This window comes from Taeniopygia guttata, chromosome 3 (genome assembly GCF_048771995.1).
Source record: "Taeniopygia guttata chromosome 3, bTaeGut7.mat, whole genome shotgun sequence".
Lineage (NCBI taxonomy): Eukaryota > Metazoa > Chordata > Aves > Passeriformes > Estrildidae > Taeniopygia > Taeniopygia guttata.
Genome location: NC_133027.1, coordinates 21,445,464 through 21,468,962, shown reverse-complemented (window position 1 = coordinate 21,468,962; position 23,499 = coordinate 21,445,464). Strand labels below are relative to the sequence as shown.

Here is a 23,499-nt window from a genome sequence, read left to right as displayed (position 1 = left end):
GATTCTGCCCGGGCCGGTCCCGTCCCGTCCCTCCTCCCTTCCCGCTGTCCCGGGCCCGTTCCATACTGCGCTCCTTTCCCCCCTCCAAACAGGCAAATCCCACAGCCGCCTATAACCGCCGGTGCCGTAAAGCGAGGCGCGGCGGTGCGACAGCCGCGAGGTCCTCTGAGGAAGATGGCGGCGGGGGAGGCGAAGTCGGTGCTGTTCGTGTGCCTGGGTGAGCGCGGCAGGGACGGCCGCTCCCGCCGCTCCCTCTGCCACTGCTCCGCTCCGCCCCGCCGCTCGTCGGCCCGGGGCACCGCCGGGGTGGGGCGGGAGCGCGGTGAGGCAAGGGCCGGGACGGGCGAAGTGCGGCACCCGCCGCGGTGCCGCCCTCGGACGGTTCCGCGGGTTTGCCGTGTCGGGGAGGGCCCGAGTAGTAGCCAGGAAGTGAGAAAGAAGGCGGAATACAGCTGCGCCCTTTCTGTGATAGGAACGACGAGGAAGGGGTTAGCGTTGAGGGTGGCAGAGCACTGGAGCAGGTTGCCCGGGATGGTTGTGGAGTCTCCCTCTGTAGAGAGTTCCCATCGCACCTGGACGCGTTCCTGTGTAAACTGCTCTGGGTGACCCTGACTCGATAGGGCCATTGCACTAGATAATATCCAGAGGTCCCTTCCAACCGTAATGGTTTTGTGATTCTGTGAAATCAGTAGGAAGTAGTGAAGAACGTGAAATGCAGTGTTGACAAACGCGAATCTTCTTGTGTGTGGGAAAGCGCAGCCCCTAAGTAGTCATAAACCAGCTCTGACCTAAGGCTGCTGCTTGGGGGCAGCACGGAGAGGTGGCTTTGAGCAGCGTTCTGATACGGGCTGTGAAGCACTTGGCCTCTGGAACAGCGGGGTGGAAACGGGGAGCCTGCCCGCAGGCTTGCTATTGGGAGCACCTGACGTGGGAAGGGGAGAGAAAACCACAACACGAACCACTGAAGTTAATGTAAGAGTTGCTGTAAAAAGAGGGAAAGAAGGGTAGGACTTTAAGTTAAAAAAGGAACTTGGTGGAGGCTGATCTGTTACGATCTAATGAAATTCTTGATCTGGTATGAGAATGAGTGAAAAGAAATAAGACTTTTCTGAAAGGCTACCAAAACAAAGAAACAGGAAACTTTCTTTTACTGATACTTTCTATGGTTAAGTTATAAATCTTGTCATGCAAAGTCCCAGAAAACAGAAGTTTGATGTGATCAGAAATCACCTGAATGCTTTTCTGGAGTTTAGGACAGTCAATTACTGGTAAACAAAATAATCACAACCAGGAAAAAGCTAACCTGACAATACAGATTACAGAGCCATGCCCCATTTTGTACATGCTTTCGCTCAACTTCTGCTTTCTTCAGGGCATAACTAGCCAGGTGGCTTTCTGCTCTGCTCTAGGAGGGCTGTTAACATTATCTGCTTCCTAGCCCGTCTAATCTTATCTATGTGCTATGAACCCCTGGCAGCTTGCCAGGTTTGTTACAAAACCGTTAGTTAATGTTTGGGTTTCTTGCTATCTGCTTTTTTTGTTGTTGTAATAGGAGATATGCAGATTAGTTGAATAGTAAAATATGAGTTTAATTTTCTGAAATATGTTTTGATGTTTACCTTTGAGTGAAATCAACCCCTAATAATAATCCAGAGAAAACATCCTTTAGTAAGGGATTATCAGTTGCTGTGTGTTTAGAAACTAGCGGTCTATACAGATGTTTTTGTATAAAACATCTTAATTAATAGGAATCCTCTTTCCCAAACATGATGTTCTAAGGACAGTGGTAATCACCATCCCTATGTGCTGAAGGGTGCGCCAGTGGGGAAGAAGGCTGGTCTGGCTAAACAGGGAGTTCTGGCTAAGACTGGAGGAAGAAAGGAGAGATTATGACCTTTGGAAGAAGGGGCAGGCAGCTCAAGAGGACTAAAGGATGTCATGAAGTTACGCAGGGAGAAAAATTAGAAGGTCCAAAACCCAGCTAGAACTTAGTGTTTACTGCCATAAAGAACAAAAAAGAATATTTCTATAAATACATCAGCAGCAGAAGGAGGGCTAAGTAGAATCTCTGTCTTTATTGGATGCAGGAGGAAACAATGACAAAGGATGAAGAAAAGGCTGAGGTGTTTAATGCCTTCTTTGCCTCAGTCTTGAACGCTCAGACCAGCTTGTCTCTGTGTACCAGCTCCCTGAGCTGGAAAATAGGGATGGGGAGTAGTATCACAGATTAAGAGAATAGAATCAGATTCACTAAGGTTGGAAAAGACTTCCAAGATCACCAAGTCCAACCTTTGACCAAACACCAATCTGCCAATTTAAACCATAGTGTGAAATGCCACATCCAGTTGGTTCTTGAGCACTTCAGGGACAAGGACTCCCTCACCCTGCCGGGCAGTTCCTTTAAATTCTTAACCACCTTTTCAGTGAAAAATTTCCTCCTCCTGTCCAAACTGAACCTCTCTTGGTGCAGCTTGAGTCTGTATCCTCTTCTATTACAAGTGGCCTGGGAATAGGCCACTGTCTATAGTCTCCTTTCAGGTATTGTAGAGAGCAGTAAGGTCTCCCTGAGCCTCCTTTCCTCCATCTTAAACAATCCCACCTCCCTCAGCTGCTTCTCACAGGATTTGTGCTCCAGACCCTTCACCATCCTTGGTGCCTGCCCTTCCTTGGACACACTGCAGCACCTCAATGTCTTATAGTGAGGGGCCAGAGCTGAAGGTAAGATTGGAGGTGTGGCCTCACCAGTACTGAGTACAGGGAGACAATCTCTGGTTCTGCTGGCCGCATGATTGCCAATACAGGCCAGGATGTCACTGGCCTGCTTGGCCACATGGGCACGCTGCTGTCAGCTGGGTGTCATCCGGCATCTCCAGGTCCTTTTCCACCAGGCTGCTTTCCAGCCATGTTTCCTGCACTGAGGGAGCTGCTGGAAGTGCTCACTGAGCCCCTTTCAATCATTTACCATCAGTCCTGGTCAGCTGGGAGATTGTGGTTGACTGGTGGTTGGCAAATATGACACTCATCTACAAGAAGGTTTGAAAGAATGACCTGAGAAACTGCAGGCCTGCCAGCCTGAATTTGGTGCCACGGAAGGTCATAGAGCAGATGATCATGAGTGCCATCATGTGGCACAGGTCAACCAGGGCATCAGGCCCAACCAGGATGGGTTTAGGAAAGGCAGGTCTTGCACGAACGACCTGTTCTGTGACCAGGTGACCTGCCTCGTGGATGAGAAAAAGAGGCATGTTGTCTACCTGGACTTCGCTATAACTTTTAACACCATTTCCCGCAGCATTCTCCTGTAAAAACTGGCTACTTAGGGCTTGGGTGGGTGCACTGTTTCCTGGGTAAAACACTGGATGTGTGGGCCCAAAGTAGTGGTGAATGGATTTACAGCCAGCTGACAGCTGGTCATGAGTCCCAGGGCTCAGTGTTGGGATCAGTCCTGTTTAATATCTTAATCAGTAATCTGGACAAGGGGGTTGAGGGCTGCTGTAGTCAGTTCACACATAGCACCAAGTTGGGTGGTAGTGTTGATCTGCTGGAGAGTAGAAAAGCTCTGCAGAGTGAGCTGTACAAGCTGTGTCAAATTCAACAATAAGAGGTTCAACAAGACTTAAGTGCTGGGTCCTGCCCTTGGATCACACCACCCTCTGCAGTGCTGCAGGCTGAGGACTGAGTGGCTGGAAAGCTGCCCCGTGGAAAATTAGCTGGAGGTGCTCATTGGGCAGAGCTGATCATGAGCCCGCTGTGCCCAGGTGGCAAAGAAGGCCAATGGCATCCTGGCCCAAATCAGCAATAGTGTGGCAGCAGGACGAGGGCAGGGAGTGTCCCCCTGTACTCGGTATTGGTGAGGCTGCATCTCAAGTGTTGTGTCCAGTTCTGAGCTCCTCAGTCAAGAAGGACATTGAAGTGCTGGAGTGTGTCCAGAGAAGGGCAGCAAAGCTGGTGAAGGGTCTGGAGCACAAGTCTGACGGGCAGCGATGGGAGCTGGGGTTGTTCAGCCTTGAGAGAAGGAGGTTCAGGAGAGACCTCGTCACTCTCTACAATATCTGAACTAAGTTAACAGAGACGAGAGGAAATGGCCCTAAGTTGCACCAGGGAAGGTTTACATTGGATACTAGGAAAAACTTCATCACAAAGGGGTTGTCAAGCATTGGAAGGGGCTGCCCAGAGGAATAGTTGAGGCTCCATGGGTATTTAACAGATGTGTAGATGTGGTGTTTAAGAACATGAGCTAGTGGGGGACTTGGCAGTACTCGGTGAACAGTCAGTTATGATCTTCAGGGTCTTTTCCAATCTAAACTACTCTATGTTTTGTGAAACAATTCATACGTGTGGGTGTGCAAGCCCACAGTGCTGATTTGCACTATAACAAGGTTCTAATGCAAGAGCTCTTTAGTGTAACATAATAGTTTATATTAATTAATTATTAGGCCTGAGGAAAGGGTGTACAAGTACCAATCAGTACCAGTGTTAATAGGATGGATTGTCTTAATCAGATGTTGTAAATAGCCTTTAAATTTCCTCTTCTGTGTTACTGTGTTATAAAAAAAAAACCTTAGTGATATGTGGTGTGAAAAGGTAATTGACATGATAAGCACTTTTTTTTCCAGTGACATACACTCTTCTCAGTTAAATTTTGTAGGCAGTTTGTTTCTTGATCCTGCTTTAAGATTGCTCTTTTTTTTTTTTTTTTTGGTTATTCTTCAAGAGTGATACCTCTTCCCTCCTAAATTTTATTAGGAATAATAGCTGAGCTTATATCTGAAAAGAGTAGTAAACAGATTTCTAGAACTGCATTTAACTGCAGTGTTGGTTAATGCAGCACATTAATTCTAAAGTTTGCCACATCTAGTGAGAGTGGATTCCAGAAATGACTCTTCTTCATGAAAAACTACATTTTCTTTCTACATTGTTTTGAAAGAAACCTATTACTGAAATATCTGTTGTGTTCTTTGTTTGTAGTGAGATAAGCAGATAGTCATTACACAACAAAATACAATCTAGTTAATGTGCATAACTACATTAATGATAAGGGTTCCTCATCACTGAGAAATAATTGAAATACCCAGCAATGTATCTAATTGCAGCATATGAAAAGGCACCAGAAAATATTTTTTTTCATTTAAGCAGAGAAAGAATTAAAAGTGAAGGTGAATCAAAATGCAGTTTGCTCATTTTACACTTACATAGCTCATGTAATTAATAGTTGATCTTCAGAAATGGGCTTAATATGATGTTGTGTTATATAAGTCTGCCTCTTTCTCTCTGATGATTTCTCCGCTATAACACAACAAGCTGATTGGGCATCTTAGACCAGGTACTGGCTTTCTGATCTCTAGAGATGGAGGAGTGGTTGTAAAATGGTGTACTGTTGAGCAAAGTGGGTTGGTTAGATCTTCAGATTATTAATGCTTCTTGTGAATCACTGCATATGAGTATTGTTTGTGGGGATCTAGACAGTTACAGAGAGATTTGAGTTTCCTGATTCAGTTGTTGCAATTCATTGTATGTGTTTAGATACAGCCAAATACTAGGTTTCATGGGACAAAATGCTGTTCATAGCTGCAGAATGGGAAAGCAATAGGTTTGGTAAGACATTGAAGAAGTCATGAAAAACAGTTGCTGTAATGAGGATTCTTGGCAAGTTGACAAAAAGAAATGTCTTTTTTTATAAAGAAAACCTTAGACAAATGTAAGGAAAGTTATTTTTCTTCTATGCAGTATTGGTAATACAGCTGTAATAATACAGTGTCTTATTTAGTCTGTGTTTCAAAATGATGCAGAATTACTAGAGAGTTGAAAGCATGATTGTAAAAGTAATCTTGGAATTGAAAAACAAGATCTATGCTTAAAATATGTTAAGGGTCTGATTGTTGTAACTAGGTGCCTATGTGTCGAAAACTTATGTTTTCCTGATGAACCTTTAGGTTTATTAGAAAAACCTGATGTACCAGCAGTTGAATAATTCAGGATAATTATTATTGCTGCAAGGAAAGCTTTTTGAGACACACGTACACACACACACACACACACAGAAAGATTGGGGTATCTGAACTAAAATCTGTGCCTTGAATGATTCCTCACAAAAGTAATTGAATGCTAAGTGTGACAAGATGGAAAGAACTAGGTCTTGTGATGAAGTTCTGACAGGAATTTGAGTGCAGAACATAATAAAGTGACTGGTCAGTTTTAAACACTCATGAAGGGGACCTTATGAATGGTGCAAAGGATGGAAAGTATTATTCCAGTCACTTGGATGAAGTGACCATTCATGGAAACATAAGTAGAATAAAAATCAGGTTTTTGCATGTGAGAGGATGAAAACTAGTAAAATTAATTTTGTTACTAGCAGCAGACAGCATAAGAAAAGAACAAGGGAAAAGCATTTGTTTGCATTTGGGGAAGCTCTGAAAGAAGTAGGGAGCTGAATAAAGAACAATTAAGATCTAAAACCCCTTGAGAGACTAAGTTATTGGATCAACATTCTCAGAGATGGGCAGTGGAACTGAGCGATAAATGGATTCGAGTTCTCTCCTCTGCCAGTAGAAGCAGAGCTTCCGTTTCTGTCTGGGGTGGGTCAAAGATTACTGCAGAGATGGGAGTAAGAACTCCAAAAATTAGGTGTTGGCTTAGGTCACTGTCACTGGAAGCCTTGTGCTTAGAAAATTAATGTGAAAACATGACTTCTTAAAAGTGATTGACAAATGGTTCCAGTACTGATTCTGTGATTGAAATCTCTTGTCCTTGAATCATTGTATTTGGAGATGTTTCAGTAGGTAGACTCTAGCTATCTTGGGTACTAGTTTTGTGTGATGGAAAATGTCACTACAGCTTAAGAAACTTGATATGCAGAAAAATAAAGGGAGAAGATGGAGATCTTGAGAATTTGAATACTGCTGCCTTCTACATCAAGCCAGCATGATCAGATCAGTTTGAAGTACAACAAAGCAGAAAGGGAACATTCGAGGAGGCTAGGGAGTAAAGATAATATGTAAATAACATTTAAGGAAAAGAATGGTTTGAGACTAAGGAGGAAGGTAATTGCCCTATGATTCTTCTTGTGAAGTCTCCCCATTCTCCAAATACATCTGTCAATCCATAACTTAGGAAATACTGTACATCTGTGAGGATGCACAGCCTGGAGAGATCAATGTGGGATGTAAAACTGTATCTGAAATGGATAGAAATTAGTGAGGAAAGTGACTGGAAAACAAGGATTGAGTTTGCATATGTTAGCAGGATAAGATGGAGCTGTACATCAATCTTGAGATGAGTGCTAACAGTTGCAAGGAGTAGCATGGGTAAAAATTGTTTAAGATGAAAATAATATTGCAGAGTATGTGGGGGAAAGAGCTTCTGTTAAGTCAGTTCTGTGATTCTGTCCGTAGTTCCCAAGAATAGATTAAAATACTGCTTGAAGTTCCCTAACAGTGTTAATATTTCTGCTAATATCTGGAGTGTGTCATCCGGGAAGACATGAATTTTTAAGTCACAAACTGGGTTAAGTGTTGGTTTCAAAAATGATGCAACTGAAGTTTCTAGTTTCTGCCTGAAGTGGTAGTTAATATGTTTAATCAAGGATGATCGTGGTTCATTATGGTATTTTATATGATATCATTAAAGATTCTATTTATGGCATTTATTTTAAGAAGTGAGCAAGCTGTAGAAAAGTGAAAATTTTGAACTAGTTCAATCCATGTGAAACAAAAGGCTAAACAAATGGAAAAAGCCATGAAGGATTTATTTCAAAACCACCATTTTGAAATGTTGGGAGCTAGTTAAGGAATTACTAGATCCAAGATTATTAATCATTGTTTTTTACTGAAATGTTGAGTGAAAAGTTAACTGTTCATGCACAGTTGTGTGGGATCATTCATACAGAGAAAAAATTTTGCTCAGGAAGAAATGGATGGCCTCCACAGCTGGTGTAATGGAAGCAGACTGTAATAGTTTAGAAAAAAAGACTTAAAGATCACCTATTCGAAGTAACAAAGAAAGAGAGGGAATGGACAAATTAGGAGTAGGGACTTTTAAATTTGATACTCGTGAATGAGTCAAAGGTAATTGACGTTCCCCCCCTCACACATCCCCCCGAATAATCAGGCTAGCTCAGAGATCAGAGGCTGGGGGGGGGGGAGGAATATCAGGAGATGGCAAGGATTTCCAGAAGAGGCTCTTACCCCGAGATATGTTGGTGCAGCTCTCTTTATTCTGTGATGTCCGTGTGGAGAGCGGGGCAAAAGAGGAAGAACAGGAAATGTCAGGGGTCTATATAGGCTTTGGACAGGGTGGGCTTTCCTGGCTCTCCACCAGCCCCGTTGGGGCAGGAAGGAGGGTACGGGGTTATCTTGATCAGAGCCACAGGGTCCCGGGGAAGGGGAAACAGAATGCCCATGTGTAAAGACGTTCGATGGGGGGTTCCACGGATGGATTTGGGGTGAATATAAGCGAGATCTCTGTTGGTTGCTCTTGGGGGATGAGGTTTATTCAGGATGCAGAAAGGTCCTGCCTCGTGCTGTGTAGCAGCACGTGGCTGGGCCTGAGGTGATGGGGGAGGGGAGAGACAAAGGGGGGAGCAGGGAATCCGGGAGGAGGAAGTTCCAGGAGGAGAGGGGAAGATCCAAGAGAGCGTCTGGTCCCCCGGAGACCCCTTATCCAGGGGAGCTTCAAGGTGGGCTGGAACAGGACTTGGCCAATGGGGTCACAGGCACTTGATGGTTCAGGGGAGGGTTACAGGTGGGGGTGAACCATACATTCTGGGGGGTGAGATGGAACAGTCCATTTGACCTTTGGATCCCTCTGTAAGTGAGGGTATTGTCCAGCCAGTAGGGGGTGTTATATTCGTCCTGGCTGTACTATTGTGGTTCTTAATCATATTTATCTACCCTTCCCAACACCCATGAGCTCACTGTAACAGGTAATCGTAGAAGCTCTCAGGTTATTTACAAAACCACTAAGTACCTATTACAGACTTTTCTTTAATTTGAAAAACAAAGGGGAACAAACTTTTCCTGTAGTGTAATCTGTTGTTTTGTTTAAATTTACTTTTCTTGAATACTGACATATTAGAAGTGCAGATCTGACTTAACTGGAGTGGTTAGATATGGTCAGTTAATTTCATGAAGAGATTGAGAGCTTGGTTTGTTTAGTTTAACACAACTATGCTTGGTAAGGGTTCTGTATCTGCTGAAGGAAAGACAGAGACTGGCGTTAACCAAGATCAGATGAGCAGAGACCAAGTTGAAACTGGAAGGTCTTACGCTATCACAGGAAATAAATACCTGGAAATGCCTTTTAAAGTGGAGCTTGATGTGTTTGTAAGAGGAGTGATGCTGTATAGGCTTTCAATATCAAAGAACTGAGTTCATTGATATGATGGTTATTTTCTGTCTTGTGCTGTGTTGTTACCATGTTTTGAAATTTTACTGTGTAATGCTTAACTCACTCAAAAACTAAGATTATTTTTTTACTTTATTTTAAACATTTACATAATTAATAACACTAACTTATTTTCTCACTTAACCACATAGGGAGCCCCAAAATTTTCCTGGTTTATTTTTCTTCCAAGACTGATTTAATTTCTGTGCATGAAATAAACTAATTCAAAGAATGTAATTATAGTATGTTTTCTCCTGGAAGATCTGCTGACATCAGAACTCACTTAATGTTTTGGCAAGATCATTTTTTCAGTGTTCCTTTTGCCATTTAATTGATGTGATGTTCTCTAAATCTTTGATAGTAATTTGTATTGCTTCAGACCTTCACTTCTTTCTTTGTGATTTTTATAGTTGATGTGTGACATGAAGTTATTAAATGCCCAGGTCATAGCAGCTGCTCTCTAGCAATGAAGTATCTATCTTGGTGTTTTGCTTAAAGAGGAGATTAAATGCCTCATGTGAAAATTTCTCTGTGCTGATGGAAATTTAGCTTTGTTCCTTGGCATTTTTTTTCTTTTTACAGTTTGAGAATTGGGAAGGATGTAATCCGTAGTAGGAGAGTGATTTATTTAAGGGTGCAGAGATGAGTTTTACCATTTCTGGTATTTTATACTTATGTGCTCAAAAATCAGAGATGAGCAAAGTTACACATTTCCATTCCCATCGAATGTAGATTTGTGTGTATGAGTTACTGCAATCTGCATTACAAATCAAATATTATGAATATCCATCTAGTTACTGAAAATTCCTTAAGGATGAAAGAGCTAAAGTAATCGTTCAAAAGTCTTTTTCTTTTTGTTGAGACACTTCATTATTTTCAAATATGAATTTCTGCATGCATTTTTAAGAGGTCTGCCATAGATTGTTACAGTTGTAGTTACAGTTTCAGAACAAATATGCTGTAGATCCATTATTTTTAATTTTTAATGGAGCTGTAATTCATTGTTGAAATAGGTTCTTTTTGAAAACAAGACCAGATCAAGTGGCTGGGGCAATTAGAGACCATTGGAAGGGAAGATTGTTTATGTTTTGGAATAAATATCTTAACTGTTTGTTGGCTGGTTGACAGCATTTAAGCTTTTTTTGTTCCTAATCCTCTGTATTTTGGGCAGAAAAAGTTCAGATTTTTTTTTTTCCTGTGCCGTTTTTAAAGCTTATGTACTTGAATTCAGTTTTGGGGGGTTAGAATAGTTTCTGGATGCTGCTCTTGATGAGGGCTCAGTTTGACCTGTAGTGACTTGACTTCAGTTACTAAGAGCGTTTTTACTGCAGGCTGTTCAGCCATTTCAGTACATCTTCACAATGGTGGTGGCTGTGTTTGGACTTGTTGAAGAGACCATCAGATAGTACAGAATCCTAGAATGATTTGGGTGGGAGGGGACCATCAGCTAGGTCATCTCATCTAGTTGCAATGTCTTGCCATAAGCAGAGATGCCTTCCACCAGACCCAGTTGCTCAAAGCCCCATCCAGCCTGCTCTTGAACATTTCCAGGGATGGAGCACCACAGTTTCTCTGGGCAACCTGTTCCAATGTCTCACTGCCCTCACTGTGGAAAAAAAAAAAAATCTTGTTTATGTCCAATACAAGTGTTCTCCATTTCTGTTTAAAACCCTTGTCCCTTGTCCTATCACTACAGCCCCCTTTATATATAGAAAGGTTGCAATAAGATCTGATCTCCCCAGTCCTTTTCTTCGTCAGACTGCACAATCTCATCTCTCACTCAGAGGTGCTCAGCCCTCAGATCATCTGTGGCCCTCCTTTGTACCCACTCCAACAGCTCTGTGTCTTTCTTGTGCTGGATGCAGTAGTCCAGGTAGGGTCTCATGAGAGCTGAGTAGAAGGGCAGAATCCCCTCCCTCGACCTGCTGGCCTTGCTGCTTTTGATACAGCCAAGGATATGATTTGCTTTGTGGGCTGCAGATGCACTCTGCTGACTCATATCCAGCTTTTCACCCACCAGTGTCCCCAGGTCCTCCACTGGGCTCCTCCTCTCAATCCCTTCATGCCACAGTCTGTACTGATATTGGAGATTGCCCCAACCCAGGCACAGGACTCGGGGTTCTCATATACACAATTTGCATTCTATCTGAGTAAATAAAAATCTTTAATCTGATCTTGGCTGAAAAATCCACACAATTACTGGTTTTTTGTTGTCAAAATTTTGAAAAAGTTTGAAAATTCACTTGAATCTCTTGTTTCCATAGGAAACATCTGTCGCTCTCCAATAGCTGAGGCAGTTTTCAGAAAACTTGTAGCTGATGAGAAGCTTGAGCAAAAGGTAAGCTATTGATTTCTGTTCCAAGAAATAACCGTCTCATAGCCAGTCAGAATATAAGCAGTGAGGAAAGAAACATAAAAATATGAATTTGTTTTTCTGTAGTGGAGGATAGACAGTGCAGCGACATCTGCCTATGAAATAGGAAGCCCTCCTGACTATCGAGGACAGAATTGCATGAAGAAGCATGGCATTACCATGAATCATATTGCCAGGCAGGTACTGTACCTTAATTTTCTTAAAATCTCTGTATGTATTTGTTTTGTTGTTACAGTGGAGGACAGACAGTGCCGCTGTTTCAGACTGGAACGTGGGGCGCTTTCCAGATACAAGGGCTTTAAGTTGTCTAAGAAATCATGGCATTGAGACAGCACATAAAGCACGACAGGTAGAAGAGAGTATATTTTCTTCCTTATTCATACCCATGCCCTAACCATTGCAATCACAGATGTCATTTGACCAATGTATGGTTAAGCATCAAGTAGTAAATAAATACTCTGTGCAGTTTTTTAAGGACTCCAGAGTGGCTTAACTCTTCTAGTGGAGCTTAACAAGTTGTTATTAAGGTTCATTGGAAGTATAACTGGAAAGCCTTGAACTAGTTTCTGCACTATAGAAAACTCCTGCCTCCAAATGTTTAGTATTCTGAGCATTTTTAAAATACTTTTTAAGAATGGACTTACTCTAGTAATGTGTGATGGATCCTTCAGCAAGGAATTGTATATTTATTTATCAAAAAGAAGTAGAATACCTCTTCATCACAAAAAGCTTTTGTACTTGCATGTAGATATTTTAAAAATATCTGGAGTGCTAAATTAGGATGAAAGCACTCAAACCCAAGATTAGTAGCACAGTTGGTGGTAACTTCAGAGGAAAACAAACCCTTGAAGCATTCTTCAGTCAAAGACAGGTTTGCCACTTAGTGATATCCTCTAAGTTTAACCTAAACTCATATCTGTTTTCATTAACAAAAGAACATGTATTTTCTTTCTGAATTCCAGAGAGATTGGAAGTAAATGTGTCTGCATCTATTTAAATCATTTAGACACTCATATAAATGCACATAATTTACTTCAGTTAACTATTCTCTGGATATAAGATACTCCTTTAGGGCTTGACCTTTACTTAGTTTGAGTTTACACCACTAGTTTTTGTATTGACAAAAAGACAAGTAGTCTTATTATTATCTTACATTTCTGTTCCGTTCAGAATTTTTCTAGACCTCACTGAGGTCATATTTACTTTCTTCACTTTTCAAAGACATGTGTAGTTTTTTGACTTTCAAAAATAAATTCTCTCAATTAGTCAGTTGCCCTCTGCTGACCTCTCCTGATGTTAATCTCTGTTTATATGAAACAGAATTAAGCACAGCACCATTTCAGATTTTTCAATAATTTACTATTAGAATAATAACTACAAAAGTCTGTTGTGATCTTTTTCTGTTACAACATCTGGATTTATTGTTTATCAGTTCTTACAAACATCATTATTTGTCAATACACAAACTAAATGGTACTGAAGTTATTCAGTCTATGTTTCAGTCATCACAGTAGTGTGACATGTTTGTCTTCCTGTAAGATACACCTTGGAAACTTGAGAATTGTTCTTCTAGGTGTTCCTAGAGTGGTTTATGAGCAGTTAAATTAAAGCAAAGGACCCAAAACAAGTTGATCCTCTGTCTTGAAGCAAATCTTTATATCTTCCTTTGGCAGAGAAGAAATGAAAACACTTTAATGAAGACATTTGCTTATACATTCTGGCAAATGAAGAGATTTTTCAATCAGAAGACCTTAAAATGCTACATATTCAGGGAGAGGAAATTAAAAAATGAGACAATAAAATGAAAGACTTAAGAGGATGAAAATTTGTCTAAATCATTCCAGTATACATAGTTTATTTTAAAAAGAAAATCTTCAAATCCCTGAACTACAGGTAGCTTTATTTTGCACTGATGTTAACAACGTAACTCCAAATTTTTTTTCCCTAAATTTCTGTCAGATAGTCTCTGCTGATTCTCTGAACTGCAGACCTGATATGGTCTTGTGGTACTTCTGAAAAAAGAGGTATTGACAGTGTAGACTAGGACTGTTCAGAGTGGTCAGGTTTGTACAAGTGGAAGTGTATTTGTTTAACTTTTAGAGACAAACTTAACGATAGAATTTTGTGTGACACTTGCTTCAGAACAGATTAAGGAAGATTTAATAACAGAGGCTGCAGAAATAGAGAGTAGGGATTTATCTTCTGTTGCCTTCGAAGTACTGTACAATTATCCTCTTCAGTCCTGTGGAAAACTGTTACCCACCCAGTGAAAGACACCTTCTCTCATGTAATTTTTTGCATAATTATGATAATCGTGGATTTTAGCTTTTTATTTAAATTCAGTACTACAAGAATGGCTTATGTAAAAGAGAATATTAAATTGTTCATGTTCTACCATCATGTACAGTGATATTCTAAGTTAAAAGTGAAGTACAAAAACAAATGTATATATTTATATATAAAATAAAGTTGTTATCATTTTAGTTAATCACAGGTTGCTGTATGAAATTCTTTAAGCTTTTATTCTTCATGCACAAACCAGAAAGGTTTTAATCATTTTCACTTTTATTCATGCTGAGGCAAAAAATGGTATGACTCATACCATGCATTTGCCTTAAATATGAAATTGTGATTAGAAGAAGGTTGTATTAAATACTGTTTCACAACTGGGTAAATTTGAGGATTACTACCTCTCTGTGGGTTTCAGACAGAGAAAATGAGATTTCCCTTCTGTAAATAAAGGGAAATGTTTCACTAATAATTTAATAATTGTTATATGCATTTTTAAATGTAAAGTTATTGTTATCTGTGTAGTTTCATCCAAAGTTGACTACTTGAACTCTCCACTACACTTCTCAAAATGTATCTAAATTTTTATGTCCTAAATTTCATCCCCCAAAGTACTAGTTTTAGTAGTTTTGAGGAGTACTTTCAGTTCAATGGAGTTTGCTTAATTAAAGCTTTTTTTTTTTTTTTTTTTTTAATCTGACTCTATGTTATGGCTTAAAAGCACAAGCCAAATGGTGGTCTTGGTTTTAGGGCTGCATTTGCAACTGTATTAGTGCTGGTCACAGGGTAATAACTGTCACATTGTCAAGCGTTCCTAGTTTATTCTTCCATTTGTCTGTACAACAAAGAAATCAGTGCCCTCTTATTTTCACAGGGGCAAGTGTTCAGCTGTGTAGAACAATCAGAAGCAGCTTGTAGAAGTCCTGATTAGATTTGCCAGGAAAACAGAGCTATTTCCACTGCAAAAATATTTTCATAGGTCAGAGACACTGCATGAATACAGCAAATATTTTTACAGTGAAAATAAACAAGTCTGCATTAGCTTTCATCATTAATCCTTTATTTTCATGTGTTTTCCTGACCTTTCCTCTTCAGTTCTCTTTGTATGTAGTGTTTAATTTATGGCTTTATTCTGATAATAATTTCTGTCTGTCTTTTCTTGCTCCCTGTTACGGTAGCTTAATCAGTATCTATTTGCTGTCTGCACAAAAAAAAATGTGGCTATTTTGCCATCTAAACCTTTTTTTTTTTAATACATAAATATTTTCTACAAGTTAAAATTCTGACTTACAGGATAATGTGTTTTGCCTTTTGGCTGTGTACTTGCTTACTTCTCTAGCCCATCCTTTGTAGGGATGCCTGCCAGAAAACCTGTTCTGAACAACCTTCCCAAGTTTCTTGGTTAATGCTGCTTCACACAGCCCTATGCATGAAAGAAGTCTTAAAGTGAACTCTGATATTAACAATTTTATTCCATTTCTTCATCCTCTTTATGGACACCTGGTTCAGATATCTTATACCAGCATTGGGGGCATGGTCTGGGAAGATTTTACCCTGAACTAAGGTTTAAATATAAACTGAAATAAAATGACAGCTGGCAAACATCTGCAGCTATCCTTAAAACAAGAAGATGACATTAGTATTTAAGTCAGTGGTTTATCTGCTGTGTTTGCCTACATGACTTGAACTCAGATCTCTGAACTTAATTGATACGCATGTTTAGGAGTCAATAAATTACAAGAAAGAAAAAGAACAGATGGTATGATGGTAGGAAGATGCACAATAGATCCCAGATTTTTTCACGTCATACTACAAATTTTTTGAATTTACATGATCTAGAATACTGTGGATGCATTTTTTTTAAGAGATTATAACTCATACCATCATACTTCAGCTTTAAGTTTCACTTGGCATATATTCTTGTGGAGTAGCAGATTTCTAGATTGGAAGTATTGCAATTGATTCTAGGTTACTTACATTTTTGTTGTTCTATCGAGAAAGTAATTTTCTATTTTATTTTAAGCATTTTATTGCATGGTTCCCATAATTGGAAATTGCTTTAGTTTTAGTAGTTGAAAAGTACTAGAAATGTTGTTTTTAATGATGTTCTAAGAAAAAAAAAATAGAAAAGGTTGGTTAAATAGCTGACTTGGGTTTGTTTTTTTGTGGAATACTTGCAGAAATGGATAAATAATCATGGTAGAATATATTTAAAATCTTATAAGTTATTATAAAATTGTATAAAGTTGCAGTTCTATTCTTTCCACCTGTGTCTTTTTTTAATAAATCAGAGCTACAGAATTTGAAAACACTTTTTTCCCCCCTTTCATGCAGTTTGTAGGCTAAAGCACCTATTTTTGCTTCTAGATTACTAAAGAGGATTTCCAGACCTTTGATCATATACTTTGTATGGATGAGAGCAATCTAAGGTAATGTATGAAGAAATGGAACAAACTCATCTGGATTACTTGTAGTGATGTCTCTCAAGTCACTTGGAAGACAGATGTTGCATTTTACTGCTTAGCTTATGTTGGAGTTTCTTTGTTTGGGTTTTTTTTTTTTTTTTACATGTATGTGAATGATGTGCTAATGGATAGATTCTTCATTTCTAATAAGTTTATTGAGCCAGAACTCAATGGTTTTATTTGTGTGATATGTGCCACTCAAGGATGAAGGACATAGAAATTTAGTTACTTTGTGCTGTATACAGCTGATGCCTGTATAATTAAGTATGAGGATGTACTTACTGTCTTGATTGAAGTGATCAGTTTTTCTAATTGCATGGTAGTTAAAAGACAAACTGGGAACTTGGAAGGGATTAAATATGGTGTGTTTTTTTGTTTTTTTTTTTTTTTACTTTTTTATATAGAAAAAGAAAGGGAACTCTGAAATTAGTAAGGTTGTTAGCTTGGGGACATCTTGTTTTATTGTTAGCTGTGCTCTAGCTAAGTGTCCTTAAGAAAGATGTGGTTAAGTAGCTACTGCCTAGTGTAAAATTTTGGATATCACTAGCAAAATTTCTATTAAATTACGTGCATATTGAGGATTAAGGAGCTGAATTTAATAAACTACAAGTGTCAAAGTGCTGGTAAGGGCTATTGTCAAGTTAGTTTAAAAAGGTCCAAACAACCACAACCAGCAAGAAAACCTAAATAAAGACCCTATTAATAGCACATAAAATCTTCTAGAAGCATCACCACTTAACGAAATGATTTTGTTCAATTTTCTAGAATGTCTTGAATAAGCTCTCTTCCACAGCCTTCGTGAACGGAGGGTATGTAACACTTGGCTTGATTGCAGTGTCTCAGGCAGTGGCGTGACAAGACTTCCTTCTATTTTCACTTGAGTTCTTAAACAGAAATTTGAATTATTTGCTATGAGCTCTACATATGAGCTCTAGAGCAGCAAAATGTTAGAACTATAACAGGGATATTGCTGCTGCTGTGCTAAAGTTTTCCATTTAGCTTGCACTGAGATCAACTGTATTGCCTAGGAATGCTTATTTGTAGCTCAAGGAGGCCAAGCTGATTCCAGGTGTTGATGGAATGCCTGTCATATCAGAAAGGGAAGATTTGGAACATGTCTTTTATTTAGTACCAGAGCCGTCTGACCCTCTCCTTTTCATTAAGTGGTATGCCAAAAACCTTTAAGAAGATGGTCTGACATTTTTTAAATAATAGAAGGCTAGAGAATTTATTGAAAAATCTGTAAATTCAAGCAATAGCTTGATAGAGGATCTCTGATTTTTCTTCAAGCAAAACTAGTACTGTGGTCTCACTGCTATTTCTAAAAAATCTGAAATTAATTTCTTAATCAGAATTAATAATTTAAATTTAATGTCTTAAAACTGATATGGTTATGACTAAGTATTCGCAAGGGATTTCTTTGCCTGTTGTAATGGTAAGTAAAATGATGATTTAGTATGGAGATGTGTAATATTGAAATAATTTAGTATGTTTTGGGAGTTGATTGTGAAGATGATAGTACTGAGGTTCCTTTAATCTAAAGATGATGAGAGGTCCATTTTAAGTGTGGATAACAGATGACCATTTTTGGGATAACAGACGGCCATTTTTAAGCAAATAGGGAAAATTCCATCTCATAACTAGAATGTTCTATCAACAGGAGGCAACATAGAAGGAAGAGGATGTGACAGCTGGTGAAATGCTACAGTATTTTAAAAGGAAAACAGGTGTAGCTCACTGATTTACCATTTTCTTTTAACTGAATGTGGTAGGATTTCACATGAGCTAGAGCATACCAGTCTAAAGCAGTGGCCTTGAGCAGATAGGAGAATCTTACTCATACTTCTGGAAAAATACCTGGGCAATTTCCACTGGTTTTTTGTTCAATACAACCCAAGGGTGAGTATTGAAAGTGCTAATGATTGATTTGAGGATGAACTTGATGAATTTACTGTTAGAGAGGTTTTTTAAGCTGTGGCTAAAGTGTCTGACTGTTTCTTTATGCTCTGAATTTGGTTTATGTCTTTCATACTCAATTAAAAAAGACCCCACATAACAAGAAAAACAAAAATAAGGAGGAGCATAAAGTCCACAGGATTGATGGAGTCCAGACATGTTATTTTCCTGCATTGTCTAGAAATGGTCGTGAAATCTCATATTGATGCCAAAATTCTGAAGGAAAATTCAGGGGAAAATTTTATTTTCTCTTCTACAGAGATTTGAACAGGAAAAGCAACCAAGTCAAGGACTGCAAGGCCAAAATTGAGCTACTTGGAACTTATGATCCACAGAAACAACTTATCATTGAAGATCCATACTACGTATGTATAAGAAATTCTTTGGGTGCCTTGATTAAAAATTGTGTGTGCGTAGTATAATCTTCCCAGATCATAATGGAGATATGAGACATATCAGTTGGCATATGATACATAATCTGATGTTACACAAAGTGAAGTGTAAACATTTTTTTTAATGACTTAAGAAAACTATATATTACTGGGATAGGAAAGGAAAATGTTACTATGCTTATAACATTGATTTGAATTAAAGTAATGCAGTGCACCTACATTTTCAATATTGGGTGAAACCCTGTTTGATCAGCCTCATTACAAAGAGGGTGTGATCAGGAAAGTTAGAGACATAGCCATTGACACAGGTGGTCAAAAAAGTTGGATAATGGCAGCCAAGAGCAAACATTTAGACTAATATTCTTCAGTTTAGGAAACAGAAGTGGATGAAGATGCAGTAGGGTTCTGTGAAATCTAGATGTCATGGGGAAAACTGAATAAGAAGTTGCTATTTATTACCCAGGAAGTAGAGAATATGGTATAGTGGTAAGCAAATGGTATTAGTGGGAAGCAGGTTCAAAACAAAAAGGGGTTTGTTTTGGGCTTTTTGTTTCCACATAGTGCTTCATTAAACTGAAATTCAACATGGCAGTTTAGTGTGAACCTAAAAAAGGAAAAGACTTAAAAGGCTCAAAAGTGAGTGGAAGAAATACATGAAGGAAGGTAATGCAGGACTGTTGAATACAAAGTCACAGAATTTGCCTCTGGAAATTCCTGAACTCAAATTAGAGAGAAATATGCCAAAGCTATCACCAAGTTTTGCACTGGTTTTTTTTTTTCCTAATGTCTGTTTTTTGCCATTACTGACAGCAGACAACCCAGTCTGCAATTTGTATTTGCTCTTTAGCCAGTATTGTTATTCTTACAGTCTTTTTCCTCACTTCTTTTCCAGGGGAACGAAAAGGACTTTGAAACTGTTTATGAGCAGTGTCTTAGATGCTGTAAAGCATTTTTGGAGAAGTATCATTAATGCTTCATCATATAATTTCTAAAAAAAAAATTAGCTTCTTCTGAAATATGTAAAGTTTACTTGATTGATGTATTTAAATTGTAAAATTATGCCTCTACATTCAGTACTTACTCAGTTTAATTTTGTATTTTAGCTGTTCTGTCATCTAATGAGAAAATGTAGAAAGGTTTTAATTGGATTACATGATAACCATTTTGTCACACATCAATGTAGTTATAAAGTATATAATTCAGTGTAAATTTTTCTGTAAACTCTTCCAATGCTTTCTCACAAGCACTGCAAAAGTAACACCTTGCTTCTTTATATGAAATGCTGACTGACCTGAAGTCTTGTCCTCAGTGAGTTGATTTTAGTCAAGTTTCAGTGGTAGTCTGTGAGATAATAATTGATCTGTAACTTAGGTTATGTCATCCCAGTATCATTAGGCAGCCTTTGGATGGAAGCTGTTTCACGTGGAGCCTGCTAGACTAAAAGATCTGCTGCCTGATAGAACTGGCTAAGTCTTCCTTTAGTCTTCCGGTCAGTTCCTAGCACAGTGACACAAGCACATGTAACATAACATTTACCTTGAGAAGAAAACATACCAGCTTTAAAGCTGAAATGTGAAATCACATTTTGTATTTCACAGTAGTAAAATACTCAAGTCCATGCAATACAATGGATGAGAAATTTGCTGTAATCACAGTTCCTACATGAGGGTCAGACAGTATTTCCAGATTTGCTCAGGAGGACATACAGCCTGTCGTCACAAGTGTTCTTTGAGAGTACAGTGTACTGTAAAGACAGTCCATCTGTAATACAATACTAAGTTAGCAGAAGGCCAGTAAGTAGACAATTCTGCTCTTGGACAAAATTCAAATGCTTTGTAAAAGCCTATGCCTGCTTTTCTGAACATCACCCTTCCTGTCTGCCTTAGACATGTATATGTACTGAGATCAGTAATGTAAGTGATACTGTGATGATTTTCTGTTTTGAATAATGTCAGCATTGGTATGAACTAGCATTACCACATTATCTGTAAAACTGGATCTATAAAATTTGTTTTCTTATTTAGCCTTGTTTCTGTCTTTTGCTGCCTTCCAAACTTGTAGTCTGTACTTGTCATGTGTTCAACCTTCTGGGAGAGAGACGGATTTCAACAGTAGATCACGTTATTCTTGGGGAGGTTGGAATCCTGTTGTCACTGTGTTCGTTGCAGACTTCACAATGGGAATTAAGTTTATTGGGACTTCTGCTATAGAATAGATGTGTTTGAGTTAATGAGGTTTCTGTTTTGTGGTAAAATTTCAATCAGACTTTAAACTTCAGAACTTGCTTAGAAAAGGTAGATGGTAGAAGGAATACTTAAATACAGAAATCAGAATCTTTGTGCATTATTTAATTACCATCAGTTTTAACTTGTAAAAACAAGTTAGGAATTGCAAGCTAATAGCTGTTTCACTTTTCAGGGACAAAGAGTTATACACTATTTCAGATCCAATTAAGTACTGCCTCTGGAAAAATTATTTTCGATTTCTTTATTAATGTTTTGACAAAGTAAATGGGGGAAAATGATGGGCAGCTAGGGACAAAACGTTCTCAATGTGGTTTGATGCACTGACCACAAAGGTGGAAGTATTTAGGCATAATCTAGTGTTATTCCCTGCCAGAATGACCATTTCAAATATTCCAGTGAAAGTAAAATAACTCATAAGATTGACAACATGATGGTTTGTACTTTCCAACTCATGGCTATGTAGGAATTCAGCCTATAGTTTCCTGCATATTAAGGCTAAGATTGAAAGGTCTTAACTCTTTATCTTTGAGCTGCTGGGGTAACAAAGGAAATAAGAGGATATGGTTGTTTAGCTTCACCAGGCTTAGGAATCTTCCTGTAAAGTGATACTAAGTCGAAACTCGTGTTAAATTCAGTTCACATTTTAAAAGTTTCAGCCTTTTAGCAAGCAATCTAGTGACTTAATAATTCACCACCTCTGCTAGGAAGAATAAGCTGGTTGATTTATTTTTATAATAAGTAGGTTTTTTTAATGGAAGAGGGGAAGGAACACTATAGTATTTTATACAAATTTGTAGAAGCCCAGAATACAGAAGAGGGATTGCCTTCAGGAAGGACAGTTGCACAGAACCATTATTTGGGTTCAAAGAGTAACAGTGAAAACAGGATTAAAACACAAATCATGTGTCATACAGATGACTAAGTGCTCACACATCCAAAAATGCCACTCATGAAAAATGTAGTTTTGAATGAAAAAATACAGAACTGACTCCTGTTTCTCCCTCCCTGCCCCCACAGCTTGTTATAAGTGGTAAAGTTAAGGCTAAAAAAAAAAGGTCAGCTACAGTCTAGTATAGGTGTATTTTCTGTCAGAGCGTGATGAATGCTGCTAAATCTAAAAAAAACTTCTAGGGAATTAATTTATTTTTATTAATTGATTAAATAATTAATAAGTTGCTATTTCTTTTACAAGGAGATTTTCTAGAAGGTTTTTGTTTAGCCAGATTTTGGGTATTCTACTAGAAAAAGAAAGCTTCACAATATTTTAAACTCTCATGTTAAGTATTAGCCTGTGCTCTCGTCAGTGGAACCACAGTGAAGCACAGAGTTCCACCCACATTTACTGCAAATGAGCAGCTTTAGTGAATCCCATAGAAGTTGATTCCTTTAACAGCCATGTTTTTTGCAAGCATGTATTGCATCCACTGAGACATGGAACTTAGCATTTAGTCATCACTGAAAGCAAATAAAAATATGTACTTCTCCCCTGCTAAATACAGCCACGTTCCAGCATGGGATTTTGTACTTCTGCCATTTTTTCTTCTGAAGAGTTGGATAGTGAAGGTTCTGAAGTGTCAGTTTTCAGAATCTCAGCTCCTCTCTGTCTCAGGTTAGGGAGGGTTGTGTTTGGTTTTGGTTTTACAATTTGTGGTTCAAACTGAGGATAGAATGGAAACTATAAATGCCAGTATTAAGATAAAAGTGGTTCATTGTAGAGGTTGGCCCTGGCTGGATGCCAGGCACCCACCAGAGTCTCTCTTGCTCCCCCTCTGCAGCTGGACAGGGGACAGAAAATTAAATGAAGGGTTCATGGGTTGACATAAGAACTGGGAGAGGTCACTCACCAAATAGTGTCATGGGCAAAAGCGACTCAAGCTGGGGATTTATACTGAAATTATTACTAACAAATTCAGAGCAGGGTGATGAGAAGTAAAATAAGACCTTAAAAATACCTTTCCCCCACTTCTCCTTTCCAGCTCTACCTCCTCCTGCAGCAGCGCAGGGAGATGAGAATGGGACTTATGGTCAGTGGATCCCAGGTTGTTTCTGCTGCTGCTCAGGGAGAGGAGTCCCTTTCCAGGGTCCCCCACACTGGAATAGTTCTCTGTGAACTTCCCCAACGTGAGTCCGTCCCACAGGCACCAGTCCCCCCTAGACTGCTGCAGTGTGGATCACTCTTGCATAGAGTGCAGTCCCTCAGGAACAGGCTGCTCCAGCGTGGGTCCCTCATGGGGTCACAAGTCCCACCAGGAACCCTGCTCCAGCGTGGGCTTCTCTCCACAGGTCTGCAGGTCCCTGCCAGGACCCTGCTCCAGCATGGGCCTTGCACAGGGTCACAGCCTCCTCCAGGCATCCACCTGCTCTGGTGTGGGGCTCCTCCATGGGCTGCAGGT

At 39.2% G+C, this 23,499-nt stretch overlaps 2 protein-coding genes across 3 annotated transcripts in view; one reads left to right on the top strand and one right to left on the bottom strand.

The window, feature by feature from the left end:
- The window catches only part of SH3YL1 (SH3 and SYLF domain containing 1), a 75,315-nt gene extending 75,114 nt beyond the window's left edge, over positions 1-201 (bottom strand). Inside the window, exon 1 of the mRNA XM_072926389.1 lies at positions 67-201. Within this exon, the coding sequence (XP_072782490.1) occupies position 67 (1 nt within the window). The 5' untranslated portion in view covers positions 68-201. The remainder of the gene's footprint in view (positions 1-66) is intronic.
- ACP1 (acid phosphatase 1) lies at positions 99-20,883 on the top strand. Of its 2 annotated transcripts, none has more exons than XM_004176856.6 (6): positions 99-217; positions 11,649-11,722; positions 11,994-12,107; positions 16,415-16,476; positions 18,728-18,833; positions 19,753-20,883. In XM_004176856.6, the coding sequence occupies exons 1-6, from the start codon at positions 175-177 to the stop codon at positions 19,828-19,830; spliced, it is 477 nt and encodes a 158-aa protein (XP_004176904.1). In that variant the 5' UTR covers positions 99-174; the 3' UTR covers positions 19,831-20,883. The 2 variants fall into 2 exon arrangements, with proteins under 2 accessions (XP_004176904.1, XP_002194905.2); XM_002194869.7 differs by lacking the exon at positions 11,994-12,107 and adding an exon at positions 11,825-11,938.
- The last annotated feature ends 2,616 nt before the right edge of the window (positions 20,884-23,499 follow it).

What these genes read in the sequence shown, in the direction of transcription:
- ACP1 (XM_004176856.6), top strand. Translation starts at nt 175, where the DNA reads ATGGCGGCGGGGGAGGCGAAGTCGGTGCTGTTCGTGTGCCTGG. An exon ending in ATGGATGAGAGCAATCTAAG is followed by an intron (nt 16,477 to 18,727) that starts GTAATGTATGAA and finishes TCTCTTCTACAG; the next exon opens with AGATTTGAACAGGAAAAGCA. An exon ending in TCATTGAAGATCCATACTAC is followed by an intron (nt 18,834 to 19,752) that starts GTATGTATAAGA and finishes CTTCTTTTCCAG; the next exon opens with GGGAACGAAAAGGACTTTGA.